At 46.9% G+C, this 16,659-nt stretch overlaps 3 protein-coding genes across 4 annotated transcripts in view; all 3 read left to right on the top strand.

The window, feature by feature from the left end:
• LOC149354164 (translocon-associated protein subunit alpha-like) overlaps positions 1 to 3,073 on the top strand; it is a 32,583-nt gene extending 29,510 nt beyond the window's left edge. For both annotated transcript variants that reach the window (XM_089583097.1, XM_089583096.1), the window contains 2 exons: positions 959 to 1,055; positions 2,725 to 3,073. In XM_089583097.1, the coding sequence (XP_089439223.1) occupies positions 959 to 978 (20 nt within the window). In that variant the 3' untranslated portion in view covers positions 979 to 1,055; positions 2,725 to 3,073. The remainder of the gene's footprint in view (positions 1 to 958; positions 1,056 to 2,724) is intronic.
• A 4,986-nt stretch (positions 3,074 to 8,059) lies between these two features.
• LOC149354163 (uncharacterized) lies at positions 8,060 to 15,097 on the top strand. Its single transcript, XM_089583098.1, has 2 exons — positions 8,060 to 8,388; positions 13,565 to 15,097. Exon 2 carries the CDS (start codon positions 13,830 to 13,832, stop codon positions 14,487 to 14,489), a length of 660 nt encoding a protein of 219 aa, XP_089439224.1. The 5' UTR covers positions 8,060 to 8,388; positions 13,565 to 13,829; the 3' UTR covers positions 14,490 to 15,097.
• The window catches only part of LOC149354161 (translocon-associated protein subunit alpha-like), a gene marked incomplete at its 5' end in the record, with an annotated part of 65,037 nt that continues 63,473 nt past the window's right edge, over positions 15,096 to 16,659 (top strand). The window contains one exon of the mRNA XM_089575943.1: positions 15,096 to 15,272. Within this exon, the coding sequence (XP_089432069.1) occupies positions 15,096 to 15,272 (177 nt within the window). The remainder of the gene's footprint in view (positions 15,273 to 16,659) is intronic.

Below are 16,659 nucleotides of genomic sequence, written 5' to 3'. Positions count from 1 at the left end.
AACAAAGGGCCTCGTTTCTTATGGCTGTTCGGCATGCCAAGCGCTGCAACGAGCTGGCGGGCATCATCCCCAACCCTCACGATCATCTCCAGGGACGAGAGACCACTTTCCGGCCTTTTCGTGACCTCGCGTTCCGGACTTGAGCAGCGGGTGTCATTTGATGAAGAACAGATGTCGGTGACCCGCGGCAACCTTCGGCTGGCCAGAAACCATCACCTGCCGCAGTCGACGCTACCTTGTTGGCAACCTTCTTTCCCTCAGACTCAACACACGATGGGGGCGTGACCATAAGTGCGGTGGTGTGTTGGTGTGCACAAGTTAAAGCTCTAGGCCCCTCCCACCCCGGCGTGGGCGTCCTCAACCTGGGGAATTTAGGGAACGAGAACAGTATAAAACTCGACAACAAATGCGGCATAGTCGTCTCACTTCTGTTCACTTGGCTTGTAAAAATGTAAATAAACCCACTCGTAATCTTCCTTCCATCACTCAACTCATTGACTCGACAGCACTCCTGTCTGTGGTGGTGGGAACGGGTGTCGACTTGACCGTGGTTCCATCAAGCAGCGACTCTTAACCCCCATTCTGCCAACAGGCCCTGACATGCGTTTATACGGTGACTGCTGTAATAATGTAATGACAGTCGGCGAGCTGAAGACACTGTGCCAGGAGACTAAGGTTGGCGAGGTGGCAGGGCCTCTTGGTCTCCAGTCTGCACACAATGTGTGTCCAAAGCAGCGGAGCAATATTGCCAATATGTGCTGTTGAAGACATTTTAGCTAACTCCGCTTATACTAGCCATGCTTGAAATAAGTTGCTGACAATTGTGCAAAGCCTTTGACATTTCTGTCATTTCAACTTTCTGGCTTTTGCAAATTAGCTTGCATGCAGCTGCGAACCCTGTTGGTAGCACTAAGCTAGAATATGCACTCTTTTCTCTGCTGTTTGATTTTATTTGCAGAGGAGGAAGCCAGCCAGTAAGCAAAAGGTGGAAATGGGTACTACAAATGCCAGTGATGTGGACTGTGATTGGCTCCCCAAGGAAACTCGTGACCCGAGTGAGTGGAGGTTTTTTGTGCAGTTGTGTAGCCCTAAAATGGTTCACCCACTGCAGTATTATGAGGTTTTGCATGGTGGCACTGCTCTCACACCAAGTTTCTCTCTTGTTCCGTTATTGTAACGGCAACATGCAGCGTGCCGCAGTTCAACTTTCTGTGTTGCGAATGCTGTCTCGCTAAGCTGAATGTTGTGTGCATATAGCGTCGCATCAGGTGGCTGTAGCTACTTCTTCGACAGTGGCCTTAGTTTTGTTCTTTTTGTGCTACAGCTATTGGAACCCAACATGTAAGCGACAAGAAATACAGCATTGATTTGAGTGCTATGCCAGTTCCACCGAGAGGTCAACCCTGCAACTTGCAGCTGAATTTTGGCAAAATGTATTGAAGTTATTCCCACCTTCTTTGTGAGATTACCGTTCCTCCATGCTAAGCTCACCATCACCACTCTCTAGCATCAACAAATGATGTGCATGCAAAGAAAGAAATTTTGTTCTCTCAGGCATTGGATGCAGTTGTCTTAAGGGGGGACGAGGGTCTTAAAACTGACCTTTTTATTTATGGCTTGAATCATGAAATTTTGCACACACATGCGTTTTTCTCTTCTGAGTCTAAAAATGTAGTCATAATTGAGCTGGTGGACTTCGATCAAAAGTTATCTTAAATTCTAGAGTGTAATTAGATAATTTCTTGTGCAGCTTTAATGAACTTTCTCACTGCATTTTGTTGATTGTTGCATTTGTTGCATTTGTTGATTCATTAATTGATAGCCAGCGAATTCCCATACCCGATGACATTCTTCCTTTTTTTGTTTAGGCCACATATATATAGGAATTTACAATTGGCTTAACGAGTTGCAGCGTCAAATACTGCGACCTTTTACTCTCGACATAGTATATCACGATGACATGCCTTTAAAAGTAAACAAAGAATGTCACCAGGTATGGGAACTCTCTGGTTATCAATTCATGTAAATAAATGGAACAAAATGCAATGAGAACATTCATAAAAGCTAGATAAGAAATTACCTAATTACATTCTAGACTTTGTAAGATTTAAGACCACCAGCTCAATTATGATTACATATTTGGAATTAGAAGAGAAAAATGCATCTGTGTGCAAAATTTCATGAGACTATATCCATAAATAAAAAAGTTAGTTAAGACCCTCGTCCCCCCTTAACCACAGAGCAAAGTAGAACTTATAATTCGGCACATAAAAATTGGCTCACTGTAGCTGTTGTTCAAGCCGTATTTAGCTACCACATTGAGGCGGTATCCTCGACTTTCACACAGTTACTGTCACACAGCAGGTCTTGCATAAATTTTTGATGCAATGAGTTGTGAAAATGTTGAAAAATCTTAGTATTTAAACACTTATATGGTAGACACTCTTGATGTTAAAGCCGTTGGGGGTTCCTTTGGGACTGCGCTGCTGCCACACCGTACAGAGTGCTTGGGTGTAATCAGATGATGGTGTATTGAGGGCAGCTCATAATTCGTTGCATGTGCTTTCTCTCTCTTTTCACCATCCTCATCCCCCCCGCCCCCTTTATTTTTTCTTTTTAAAATCTTGGCTCTCAGTGTTTCGTATCTACTAAGATACAGTACAGCTTGGGTTTTGAGTAATGAAGTAAAACGAGTAACTTGTTACATTGCTTGCATGCATGCAGACCGGTCACCAAAGAGGTCACTACGTCAGTCACCAAGGCCACGACGACTCAAGAGGGGCACTGGATCAGGAGAGGAGTAGTGAGCCATCGAAGTTATGACTGCTGCCCGTGACACTCATGCTGAGCACCACATTGCATCACAGTCGCCTGTCATATCGTTGCATCTACTGCCACAGGCATCCTCTTTGAGCTCTGAAATAAGTTACGTCCAGTCATCGCTGTAAGAGTGGTTCTTCATAATTTTGTTGTATTAAATTTTGGTCCTGACATTGGCTGGACAGCAGTTTGGTTGGAGACAGGAGTTGTGGTGGGCTGTGATAGGCCACTATAATAAAGAACTTTTTTTTTACTTTTGTTTTCTTGTGTAATCACCTGTACTTGTCCTTTTTGGCATCAAGGTACACCTCCACTGCATGTGTAGGATAGGGCTACTTATTCCATATCACTAGAATTTTGTGGGCCTTCATTTGTCATCCAGGTAATTTTTCATAACATCCACTAATTTCAGTTACATTAAGTGTATTAATTGCCCTTCATAGAAATGCATCATTACAGTGCTTAAGTAGAATCTTGATGATACGAATTTAGCGGGGCCCTGGAGAAGATTCCTATCATCCTGATTTGGGTGATCAAAAGCAAGCCAAGTTGAACATGAGAATGAAACACAGTTTATTTGGCTCAATTATTCTGTCTAAAAAGGTGGTAATATTTGTTTGCACCTTCTTTGCTTTGATTTCCCTGATAAGCCCAGCCTGGAAAGCATAAAACCGTGCCACAGTTTCGTCTCTCGCACTGCCGGCTCTTGCGGTACGGTGCAGAACATCGAGGGTGTTGAGAGTTTCTGCCCCCAATGACAATGGGTCACGCTCTTCTTCATTGCTGTCCAGTGACGACAGTTCATTTGTTCCATCAGTCATCTTCAATGTTCCTCAGCCCGCTGGTTGCAATGTTGTCCGAGGTGACGAAGTCGTGAGAAGCTTGAGTGTACAGCATCCCCCAGCTTTCAGTAGCCAAATCCTCGTCGGACTCTTTGTCAATCAGCAGTGCGACCGGTGCCGTTGTAAATCCACATTTGCTGTGGTAGTTTGCGATTGCATTTGTGCTCACAGTGTCCCAAGACATGGCCAGAAAATGACCATCAAAGAGACTAGTCTGTAGATTGTTGTCTCTGCGATTGATCTTTGCGGAACCAATCTCTCGGAGGCCAACCTGGCGGCCCCACGCGCGTTCCAGCTCGTGTGTGCGGGTGGCAGTTGTGCGTTCGTGTCATCTGTGCCAGCCTGAAAAACTTTCCGTACAATCCCGAATCGTATTGTATTCTGTACATACTAGACCATCCGAGACACTTTATAAATTCAGATCAATCGTAATCGTATCATCTAGATTCTAATTATTTTGAACGTGTCTAGCTTTTATGCGACAATAAAGAAAATAATGCAAGCTTTGTGGATGCAAGGTAATTGATATGCACCTGGTGAAGTAGTGGTTTCTTTTGTAAGGTGCTGTACATCGTGTGTTGGTGCACCAGTGTACTATTTTTAATTTTACTGAGGACTAAAAAAAAAAAAAGGTTTTGCTTAGAGGCTTGTTTCACATGATGGTTTGTAACGTTCTAGATACAGACAGCTTCACCTCATTCTGTGTGAACTGGTGTAAATACACTAATGTTTTGAGCACTTTTGCGAAGCTGTGGAACAAAGGGTGTGATATGGAAAGGAGGTACAGTTCTTGAGAAGTTTAGCAGGGTCTCCAGTACAGACTGGGGCTGTCACACTGCCCCCTTCTTTCATACTCTTCCTAGCCCTTGCCGCCGCGGTGGCTCAGTGGCTATGGTGCTCGGCTGCTGACCCGAAAGACGTGGGTTCGATCCCGGCCGCGGCGGCTAGAATTTCTTTGGAGGAGAAATTCTAGAGGCCCGTGTGCTGTGCGATGTCAGTGCACGCTAAAGAACCCCAGGTGGTCCAAATTCCCGGAGCCCTCCACTACGGCGTCTCTCATAGCCTCAGTCGCTTTGGGACGTTAAACCCCATAAACCAAACCAAACCATCTTCCTAGCCCTTCCCTGATGGAGCATTACCTTTCGAAACAGACCTTTGAGGGTTACTGGAGCCTTGGTATTTGAAACAATGTGCACCATATGTGCATCAAAAGACTTCTGTGCTGGTAGGTTGTGAATGGCTGGCTAGAATCAATTGCCACACAATCTCGTGTGAAAGCTGCACTCAAGTATGGGCCGCACTCTGTGCTCTGGACCAGATAATTGGGAAAAATATACAGTTATATGTTTTTTTTATTTGTCTATGGGACACACCTTCAAAAGTTCACACCTGGATTTTTTAAAAATTGTGGCCTTTAAATAGAGTATATTGGTAGCTGTGCTAACATAACTATAGGTTCAGTAATTTTCCTCTGTATACAGATGAGATGATTCTATGAAATATTGCACCCGTTGCTTTTGAGGCACGCATATTGGCAGTCACGTAGGCATTATACCAAGAAAAAACTACGACATTCAAATGTTCTATGTCCTGCGACCACATGACCATATAGAAAGTGCGGCCGGAGGCTGCAGTTCACTGCCGACGATCGCACGAGACCAACGTTCTACGCGGCGGCACGACCATGCTCGTCGTAGAAGGAGGGCAGAAAGTTGGGCAAGGTGGTAAACATTCATGATGGGTTTCAAAGCGCGACAAGACGGAGACGAAAGGAAGAAAACACACACGACAAGCGCTTACTAGCAACTAAAAACGTTTATTGCAACGCTGGGAATAAATAGGGGTCACGGAAAACATAAAGAGCTAAAAAATAACAAGACAGAAAAAGAGATTAGCCGTTACTATCTAAAAACGCTCGTTCCTTCTCAGAGAGCAAAATTGAAGGCTCACTGACACAGCCCTTTGTCTTAGCAATATGATAGGCTTCTATTATTTCCCTAGTCTTCTGGTCGTGATGCGAAAAGATCACTGTCGTTTGATCCAATAGGGCTTGGCAGGACTTACGCACTTACGGTGCTTACGCACATGACTTGCCAGGTGCGTACAGCCTCCCTGATTTTTAATAATATAGCGCGAGCGTCGACCAAACTGCTGGTCAGCGCCTTATAACGGCGATAAGCGTGCAACAAGGCGAGAGTTCGCGCACGCGCACGAAGGCAGAGCGTCGTCTGCTACGCTGTTCCGAGCACGAGGACACACGCCCTGTCACAATATCAGTTCGCTAAATCCCGCCACGTCGTAGAGCGCATGCGTATGATTAATATGTGATACTCTCTTTCCTTTTATTTTTTCTTATCGTAACTTTGCATCGCCAGGCTTGCCTCCCGTAGTAGGCAAAAATAAGAGGGAAAGAAATCATGTCTCATGCAGTCTCACATATTAATCATGCGCATGCGCTCTACGGCTTGGCGGGATCTAGCGAACTGATATTGTGGCAGGGCGTGTGCCCTCGTGCTCGGAACAGCGTAGCAGACGACTCTGCCTTCGTGCGCGTGCGCGAACTCTCGCCTTGTTGCACGCTTATCGCCGTTATAAGGCGCTGACCAGCAGTTCGGTCGACGCTCGCGCTATATTATTAAAAATCAGGGAGGCTGTACCTGTGCCACTTCCTAAAGCCCGGCGATGTTCTGCGAGACGCGTGTTAATGCATCGACCAGTTTGGCCGATATACACAGCCCCACAGCTCTTTATGTTTTTCGTCGTAGAATGCTTTGATCAGGAAGCATGTTGAACGTTAACGTTGATTGGCGCGATGCATCTCAGCTTAAGATTCTGATGCAATCACCACTTCGCGAGGCACCGGCACCAACTTCGCGTTCGAGAACATATGCCATGCACAGTGCATGAAGTAAGGCACGTCCATATGCTACTACGATCGCAAGGCGATGCTACTGTCGACCAACTGCAGGGATCTGCCGTCGCCGGAGCCCATGTTGGCCCATGGACGACGACGGCGACGAATAAGATGCCACGTGCTTCAGGTAGCCGTCGGACGACGACTACGCCATATCCCCAGACTATGAGACTATGAGTTCGCGCCTACGAATCCGATGGTGCCGCTCGGAAAAGTAATTGCTGGCAGCGAGAACACTCAACGCAATATGGGTGAAAACACTACTCTAATGAGAACTCCGCAAATAAAACTCGGCTGTGAGATCGCAAGATGGCCGGTTCGTCGGCTTGCGTTGTCGCGACGCCATCAGCATGCAACATTACACTCCGAAACACAGAAGCACTAAACTCCAAAACATTTCTTCGTAGCGACAGGTAATGTACTTATACGCATTGCATACAGTGCCCCCGTAAGTATACACTCGCATCCCCATAACTGCAGTTCACACGGGGGTTCAGCTACACGGCCCCAGAAATTACTTCGCCAATTCGTATACATCGATGTTGTAGCAACATATAGAGCACTGTTCCCTTTGATAGCAGGTAAAAGGTAATACGTGCTACGGTATAGAGCAGTTCCATAAAAATGACGGTCCTCAAATTATATTACATGCTTAAAAAAAAATGGCACCACATTATAGCGACGAGGTCTACCACACGGAGTGAGTGTACACAGCTCTGTTTTTGGATTGAGCAAACATTTGGTGGGCACATGAGCCCACCTCTTGACATATCGCACAAAAAGAGAAGTTTGAATTCGATACACCTTAGCACAGCTGTACCCAGACAACTGGCAGCAGCACCCAGACAGCATTTCACCCACGACGACCACACTGAAGTAGCCAGTGTCGTTGAAATACGATTTCGTTTTATTTTTCGTATTGCATTCAAAGGATCACCCAAAATTGCTAAGGCTTATTTTGTGCCTTATAACACGTCGGATATTTATTTCACTTTGATAGCAGAGACAATTGCAGCGGACAGCAGCGTTCGCGCTGTCCACAGATTAACCGTTACCTGCAGCCACGTAGCCATGGAGGAAAGTTTCTCACATTAACTAGAGGGAGAGCAGGCGGCGCTGCACTTTATTACTGACTCCATCCGCCGTGTCTCTATCCATTTGTCTATTCACCATAAAGAGTCGCAGCATGAGCCGCAGAATAGCTCTATGAGTCGCAGGAACGCCGGGAAGAGGAGGTTGGCTGGTCCGTCCTTGTCTGAATATTTTGGACAAGCAACCTTGAAGCAACTTCTATCATTCCGTACGAAACTGGATTTCCACGTTCCATCCTACCGCATTCTTTATAGCTCTTCCTCTCAAGCGTTTCAATTTCGCGCTTTGAGCAACCAGGGAAGCCTAGGGAAAAGCAACGCTTTTGCAAAACTGGCTGCCAAACATAAGCTGCCAAACTAGCCAAACGGAGCCAAACGGAGCACCGGTCGTGGTTGGCTTTTCTTCGCTGCGTTAGCTGCGTGTTGACACCAACGTTTTGTTGACACGGTAGTGGCGCCTACATTGCCTGGCGGGTTGCTCCCATAGAGCTAATATACCAACTGTTGCTCCTTCTGGCCGTAAACAGTTCTCATAAGTTATCCCACGAAGCAGTAAGAACTATTTAATTCATTGCCAATTCAACGCCGCACAATGCCTGTTACTGTCGGGCAACAAACGACGACCGTTTCTTCATCCGGCGGGAATGAAAGACTGGCATTATGCGCTTTCAAGTTCGGCTACCTGAAAACACCGGATGGCTGGGTCAAACTAGCTCAAGTGGTAAGTGAAAGTTGGTTAATAAAAACTTCTAGGGTGTTCAGAAAAATATTGACAGCTGTAGTTACTGTGAAGTATGCGCTGTAGTGTTTGCGTGAGGCGCGGACAAACGTCTGCGTGCTTTCATAAGGACACAGCGAACTTGCCTGTAACTCGTGTCAAGAACCTCATTCGGAGCCGCATATCTCTGCGCTGAAGTCGCTTTGTGCGTGCGTGCGTGTGTGTGTGTGCGTGCGTGCGTTCCTGCTTGCGTGCGTGAAGCTGCCTCGCACTGTTGCGTTGCTTACGTATGTAGTACGACACCTGTGGAGGTTTTTGCTCACAACTGCTTAGAATTGTTTATCCACGCGACACCTGAATTAAAAGGTACGCAGCCGTATGGCTGGTAAGTCAGATATGTAATGTGCGGTTTAGGCTGTACGGGAAGAGATTATAAAGTATCAGCCTTTTGGAGTAATGGATGGGAAAACTTTATTTACACTAATGGTTTTTCCTGCGGTTTGGGGGCATCTTCAGAGACGTCTTGGTTCTACCCCCAGGAGCCTTCTCTGTCGAAGTCGTCCGCCTCTAATCAGTGGTCGGTTGCCCTCAGTCCAGGGCTCCGCTGGCCACTGCCGCCCGTTCAGCTCGCTGTACCAGACCTTGTTGGTCTTCGCAGCGGTCGCTGGACAGCAGAGTCTCCCACTGCTCCGCACTCGGGTTTTGTATTTTGGGGACCACGTCTATGTTTTGGCAGGCCCATGAGATGTGGTATAGTGTAGGTTTTTCGTCGCACCAGGGACATTTGTTCGTGTATATCGTAGGGTGCATTTTGTTTAGTATATGTAGGTTTGGGAAAGAGCCTGTTTGTAATTGTCTCCAAGTGACAGCTTCCTCTCTGCTGAGAGATTTGTGCGGTGGGGGATATATAAAAACATTTCGCCTGCATCTGCAAAGATGGGCGGAGCTTTCCCACCGCCTCCGCATGTGCACGTTCCGTCGTCACCAGGCTAACTTCTTTTCTTGTCTCAGTTCCGCTACCTGGCAGTGCTCTTAAATTATTTTAAAATATACTTCTATAATTGTTCCCGCCTTTTAACTTACCTGGCGCGCGAAACGCCTTCATTCAGTTGTTACGATATGTGCTACGATTGATAAGATATGTGTCCGATTATATAGCGATACCAATGACTAATGCCCAGCTGCCACGCGGAACGTACTACACTACAAAGGGGGAACAACGTATACGTACTTTGTCTTGTTTCATATTCACTTATATCCTGCATCATATTGAAATCTTACAACGTGGATGTTGCTTTAGGACGGCTTGGGTGTTTCCAGAACCTTTTATTTACAAGGCATGGGTCGGCCTGAGCCAGTGCATGCGGAAGAAAATTTTCTGGGGAAGAACCGGGGTGTCAAAAGTTGCACAGAAAGTTGATTGGTTAGGGGCAAGTTGGTGTGCATGTCTGGTGGAAGAATTAAAAAATAATACCTAAAATTGAGTGCTGCTGTGAAAAGTGGTTCCGCTATGCCAGCGGCTGCAGAATTTATCCAAAATAAGGGTCAGTGGTGTCTTATGCTGTAAAGTGTGTGGCAAGAGAATCCTAGGCAGCAGCACATTGTTTAGAGTGTGGGTACTGTTTTCAGTTGTTCAGAATGTTGAATCGTGACAAGATGGGGTTGGAACTATGAATTGATCTCCATAAGACCTAGTGCGGACGTGGTAAAATGAGGCATAGACGTCGTCCCCATCAAACAACTGTGGGTCATGCAACAGAATACTTAAGCACAGCCTAAGCAGTACGAAATAGGGTTACATAATACATTAAATATGCAAGATGACCGTCTTGCAGTGGGCGTAGTCAGGCTGATAATGAGGATGAATACATTAGAACATCAGTTTTGACAAAAATGACAATGTAAGTAGGATGCATTAATACGAAGTAAAAAAAGGAGTATTCTAGTCATGTATACATATAAATGGCAGCTCTGAAAAAATGGCACGAAAAGGAACTTATATGAAGGTAATGGCAATTTAAATCAGTGTGAGGGGAAAAAAAATCTAACAGTCACTGAGGGTAGTCGGATTATCAAACAATTATTGAATATATACCTTGACATACGTGCTCTCTATAGTCACTCCTGTGTGAAAACTGAATTGATTGGAATAGCAAGATTTTTCAAAACTGTAGTGTGGTTTAAAAAGCCTTCCTTATAAAGGGGCACCAGGGTGTTTTCCTCGGTGCCAGATAATCTGATGAAATGGATTCCTCACGCGTTCCCGAGACCAGTGCAAAAAAAGATTTAATGAAATCAGAGCATGCAAACGAAAGTTACTCCACTTAGAATAACTCCAAAAGATCAGATGAAAACGCGTTTCACTCTCCCATTTCACTCACCCATTGCTGAAATTGGCTGGTACCAATCAGAACCACGCTTAGCACAGAGGCAGCAGAGGCTTGCTTGTCTGCAATTGTTGCTTTCACAGCATTGTCTCCCCATCCCCACCCCCTGTGTATACACTGTAGACAGGCCAAAGGTGACTAACACTACTAAGGAAGCTCCCTGATCTTTGTGTGCAGCGAAATTGAAAGTGTCGTTTCTAGCGTTATTCTTATTAGCTTTCGATTAGCTTTCCCTGCTTTTTTTTAGTTTTTGTAGCATGCGAAAAGCTTACAGCACTCAGAGACAGATTTTAGTTTCATTTTGTGAGTATAAAAAAACTAGGTTCAAACTGGACGCCCAACCCATCAGAAAGGCAGCTCCCTCTCATTCCTACTGCCGATAATGGCCGCAGCGTAGCGGCACCATTGGCTCGAAACAAGCATTTTTAGAGAAGATTACAATAGAATGAAAATGAAAATTGGTTTCTGAGGAAAGGAAATGGTGCAGTAATTGTCTGGCATCTTGGTGTACACTTGAACCGCACCGTAAGGGAAGGGAGGAAGGTGGGAGTGAAAGAAGAAAGCGAGAAAGAGGTGGCGTAGTGGAGGGCTCCGACCACCTGGGGATCCTTAAAGTTTTAAATATTACCATTCTGGCAATCTCTTTGGCCTTCCAAGCATCACAACGTTTCCTACTTTGCATACAAAGAATAAAGACCTCATGCTTGGTTTGCATCACAGGGCACCTTTAAGCTGTTTTAAACTCAGGCTGAAGCATCAGTTTTATTATTTAGGTTGGTGTTTAATAGCTGAAGAATGTTGTAACGTAGAGTTTGCATCGCATAATTTGTGCGGTGAGGAAAAGTCTTCCAATGTTCTGGATTTCATGTCTCATGACTTGAGTATTGTTCAGTGGGAAGTTCTGGTTTGGTTTGGTTTATGGGGTTTAACGTCCCAAAGCGACTGATGCTATGAGAGACGCCGTAGTGAAGGGCTCCGGAAATTTTGACCACCTGGGGTTCTTTAACGTGCACTGACATCGCACAGTACACGGGCCTCTAGAATTTCTCCTCCAAAGAAATTCCAGCCGCCGCGGCCGGGATCGAACCCGCGTCTTTTGGGTCAGCAGCCGAGCACCATAGCCACTGAGCCACCGCGGCGGCTGAGGGGTGGGAAGTTCTGCTAGGCTCGTTAGCATAGTATTGTTTTCTTTTCATTCTGTTATCAGTGCTGAATACAAATATTAGGTGTAGATGTCTCCTGCCTATATTAATACTAACATTCGGAAATGTTAATCTCTGTTGCTATTATATGGCAAGTGTGTTACAACTCAATAATTTTGCATTGTAACGTGGCAAGGTTTTGTATGTTGTTTGTTGTAGTCGTTCCCCTAGACCATAGCACAGTAACTTGAGTGGGATAAGAGCAGAGAATTGTGCAGCAGCAACATAGTTTTTTTTGGAGAAAATCTCTCTTTGTATAGAGCGCCCATCACTGAGGCAAGTTTGGATGCTATATAATCTATGCACTTGTCCAAGTACATATTTTGAGTAAATACAGCTCCCAAAGGTGAATACAAGGGGGGGGTACTGCGCACAAAAAGACAAGGACAAGAAGATAACACAACAAGCGCAGATCCCAAAGTTTAAGTTCAGGCACTGTTTCTATGTTATTGTTGTTCAAGATAAGTTTGAGAGCCGATGCAATATGCTTTTCTTTAGCACAAAAGATAATCTGTTTTGTTTTAGAGTAATTGGCTGGCCCACACACCTAGTTTTGACAACATTGAATTGGCTGTACTAAACAGTTTTTTCACAGGTATCATAAACACAAAAATTCTTGTGTCGTTGGCATAGAGCGTCAACTTCGCCCTAGTACCAATGGTAACAATAGCTTTCAAGTACATTCAAGTGCATTCAAGTACAATCAAGTACAGCTTTCAAGGTGTGTTTAACATGGGTCCACTAATTTAGATTGTTATGTGGTGGTTATTCAGAGTAACTAAATGTTTCTATACTATAAGCTACCTGAAAAAGTTGACGTGATTTTGCTTGGTAGTTGTTCTAGAGTTCACTTGTAATCTCTGGTGGATAAGGGTACGTCTTGCAACTCGACGAATTTTTGGGGCAGTCTTCACTTTGAGCACAGGAATCGATTCAGGCAACTAAATGCTGATTTGTATAATATATCGCCTTTGATCCATCAACTGAATTATTGCTGCCGACCAGCGAGTAAGCACCGCATGCTATCGTCAGCCCTGATGTCGTCGGTTTAGATTGGCAAGCTCACTCTTGGTTGAACTTGTGGTATATATATGGCGGGCTGATTTCGCGCTTATCTAACTGTGTGTCGCAAAAGAGGTATGATTTGACCTCTGAAAGCACCAGCAGCCAGCTGTAGTGAATGGCACTCTCACCTGCCACGAATTGTGCGAATTGAGGCGAACCAGTGAGCAGCGTTTGGCAGACCCTATTGTAAGCTGTTGTTGTAGGTCTGAAAACTTCTCAGAAAGTGATTGAATACTCAATTCGTATTCTCAGATTTCTTTCCTGAAGGCTCCGAAAGCACGAAAGTCTGAAGGAAAAAAAAAAAAAGATATTAAACCTCGTTTCTTGTAAGCATCCTTGTGAGAGTGAACCTTATTCTTTGAAAGAAGAGCCTGGCAGCTTATTTTGAAATTGCCAGTACCTTGTTATCAGTTCTAGGAGCCTAGGCGGCCTAGGAGTTCTAGGCAGCCATTTGTAACAGTCTTCAACCACTCGTAAAAACGTGTCTTGCAGTAGTGACCTTGTTTTAATGTGTATTTTTTTTAGGCCCACCCTATGCACTAGCACAAAAGGAGGATGATGTTATAGTGCCCGGCGACGCTATAAAGCACAGGCGCAGAGATCGGCGTTCCCGCGATAGAGGAAAATAAAGATGGACAGCACGTGCTCGGAGCGCACGCCCGGCACGGGCTGTTCGGAACTGGAAGCCTGCCACGCTGGTCGTCTTGCTCTGGTGCTCCGCTGCGACCCCGCAAATCCTTGACAGTGGTGACCCGGCGAACCGTGCCTTCTATCCCAGCGGCATCCTAGCATGGCGTACTGGCAGGACCCAAGTTTCGACCTGCCGCTCCCAGCGTTCCGGCCTGCAGGCGTTGGCGGGTGGTTCGCCCAACTGGAGGCTGCGATGTACCTCAACGGCATCACCATCCAGCCGTTTAAACACGCAGTCCTTTGCGACATCCTCCCGCCCGACCTCCTGCGTCAGCTCACCTACTCTGCCTTCGGCTGCCGGCCATACGATGAGCTGCGTGCGGCCGTCTTGGCTGACATGGGCGCCTACTATGTTCCGCCGCCGCTCTGTGACGCAGCGGACCCGTTTTCGCCGCCGCCAGCCTCTGGCCCTGCACCGGCCTCGCTCGCGCCCACTCACCTTTCATCAGAACCCGGCCCGCCTCAGCAGCCCCTCGCCGCCACTCCTGCACAGCGTTTCCAGCCCGGCCGTCCCTCTCGACGCCACACCAGGTGGGATCCGCACGCGCTTCACCTCGTGTCCTGCTCCCACTACTATCCTACCCGCGTCTCTGGCCCTGCCTCCTTGCGCTTCAGTGGCGTTGTCGCCAGAGCCTCCTGCAGCCAAGGACGACTCTGCGGCAGCAGCCGTGCCGAACCTTCCGGCATCTCCATCTACCTCGTCACTACCGCCAACAGCTCTGCAGGCCTCTGCTGTGAGGTTGAAGCCGCCGCCCGCTGATGCTAAAGAGCCCTCGACAACGACCAAGCCTGCTTGTCACACTCCCAACCCTAGTGGCCGGCCCGCACTGCTCGCGCCCTACATCAGAGGCACCTGAGCCATGTAAGCCAGCCATTGCAACCTACTTGGACGACTTGAAGCTGGTGCTACAGCAGCGACACGACAACACGATAAAGACCACATCTGTCCAAGGAGCCATTTCGGCCACTCCATTGCTTGTGACGGTGTACTCTGTGTGCCAGCTTCCCGCCGACATCAGCTGCAACGGTCCAACACCAATGACACTTGTGCCAGCGGGCAGCACTACAGTCGGTGACGGCCCGACCATGGCCTCCATTGCCCTAATATCCTTGTCCAGCTCGGCACCCTGCATCATTCGCCCGTTGCGCAGCAGCCAGGCTTGTCCACCTGAGCTCGCGCACTCCACCCGACGGCTCTTCCCGGCCCCTGACATGGACTTACCGGACACTCCATCGTGTGACCTCCATCTCTACCCCGTCGGCGCGCACATTTCGACGTCCCGTCTAGGCGGGGGGCCCTATAGCGCCCGGCGACGCTATAAAGCGCAGGCGCTGAGATCGGCGTTGCCGCGATAGAGGAAAATAAAGATGGACAGCGCGTGCTCGGAGCGCACGCCCGGCACGGGCTGTTCGGAACTGGAAGCCTGCCACGCTGGTCGTCTTGCTCTGGTGCTCCGCTGCGACCCCGCAAATCCTCAACAATGTTGTTGAAGATGCTGCACCAAGTGGCTCTGAGCAGCAAGAAGCAGCAGAGAGTGAACAGGTTAGTGGCACTGACTTTGTTTTGAGCTTACCCTTTAATTAACCATAGGTAGCAGTGCTCATATACCGCTTGTTAACTGTAACGGTGCCTGGAGCGCCATTGTGTGGTCTTTTATGTTTTTTTCACGCAGAATTCATCAGCTAATTCGTGTTCAAGCCTTGTGCAACTTCTCCCTCGCAGTATTAGTGTCCAAGAACTGCTTACGGCATTTGCACATATAGTCGCTGTATAGTCGCTGTTTTTCTGTAAAAACTTTTAAAATATGGTAGCAATGACCGTGCTGTCCTTTTGTGCTGTCATCTTTGAAATCAAATTTGTCTGTTTGTTTGTTTGAAACAAGGCCACTTGATATGGCAGCTTTTTGTAGCCAAGGCATTCTTTTGCTGACCATCAAAAGGCTGCCACAGTTTCAGTGCATGTTAAACGAATGCGTCTTCACAAAAACTTTTCTGCAGCCGTTCATTGCAGTGTCCCTTATAGTGCAACTTTGGGACATAATTTCCTATTTTGTGTGCTCATAAACTTTTGCGAGTGCTCGCATTGTGCTCTTGTCATCAGGTGGTTTGCATGAGGTCTCACATGCTCAACCAGTTGATGAAAATGCAACCTTTGCTGCTGCGTGTGCAAGTTCCCTGGACCTTTTCAAGCTGCACCGCCAGGAAACATACCAGTGTATTCTGGAATATAAACATAGATTACTTTTACAGCGTTGAAATAGTGCTTATGTTCACCATATGCCTTGAAGAGTTGATGCTGTAATGTACGAGTGATATTTTTCTACTGCAGGTTATGCAGAGGTGGCAGGAAAATATTTTAATGTAGTAGAGACTATTTAGTTCATACTTCAGTCATTCAATGTACCTTCTACCCTTTTTCACCGTACTGTCAGCCACAAAAGTTTGTGGGATCTGCGATGCGTGGCGGTGCAAGACAAAACTGTATTGCTGCGCCATCTGCCGTCACAGAGCGTGGTGTCGAGGCCCACGGCGCTGTGGCCAACAGTACATCATTGGCAATTGCCTGCTTTAAACTGGCATCCACTCTTGCGCATGCATGTGCGGTGGGGGTAGGCTGACACTGTGGTCTACCTGTCGTATGCAGTTTAACTTGACACTGTTGAATATGGCAAAATGTAATTCTGAGGAGTACAGGGCCAGCCTCTAGCTCTTTTCTGATGGGTGTCCAGTGTAGAGGTTGTTGATTGGAGGCTCCTACAAGGCAACCCTGCCGAGTTAGAGGGCCGTCCCAGCTGGTTCCCAGAAGACGGGAACTAGAGGGTGCCAGCATATACTTTCACCCTTCCCGGCATTGCTTGGAGTATTCCGGACCACCAGATTAGCCCACTCATGTAGCTACGACGGATGTGACCACCTGTGCATTCAACAGC

This window comes from Amblyomma mixtum, chromosome 3 (assembly GCF_055824585.1).
Source record: "Amblyomma mixtum isolate Tamu chromosome 3, ASM5582458v1, whole genome shotgun sequence".
In the NCBI taxonomy this organism is placed as follows: domain Eukaryota; kingdom Metazoa; phylum Arthropoda; class Arachnida; order Ixodida; family Ixodidae; genus Amblyomma; species Amblyomma mixtum.
This window is presented reverse-complemented; position numbering and strand designations above follow the sequence as displayed.

Coding starts and splice junctions, on each gene's coding strand:
- LOC149354163 (XM_089583098.1), top strand. CDS start 13,830: ATGGCGTACTGGCAGGACCCAAGTTTCGACCTGCCGCTCCCAGCGTTC.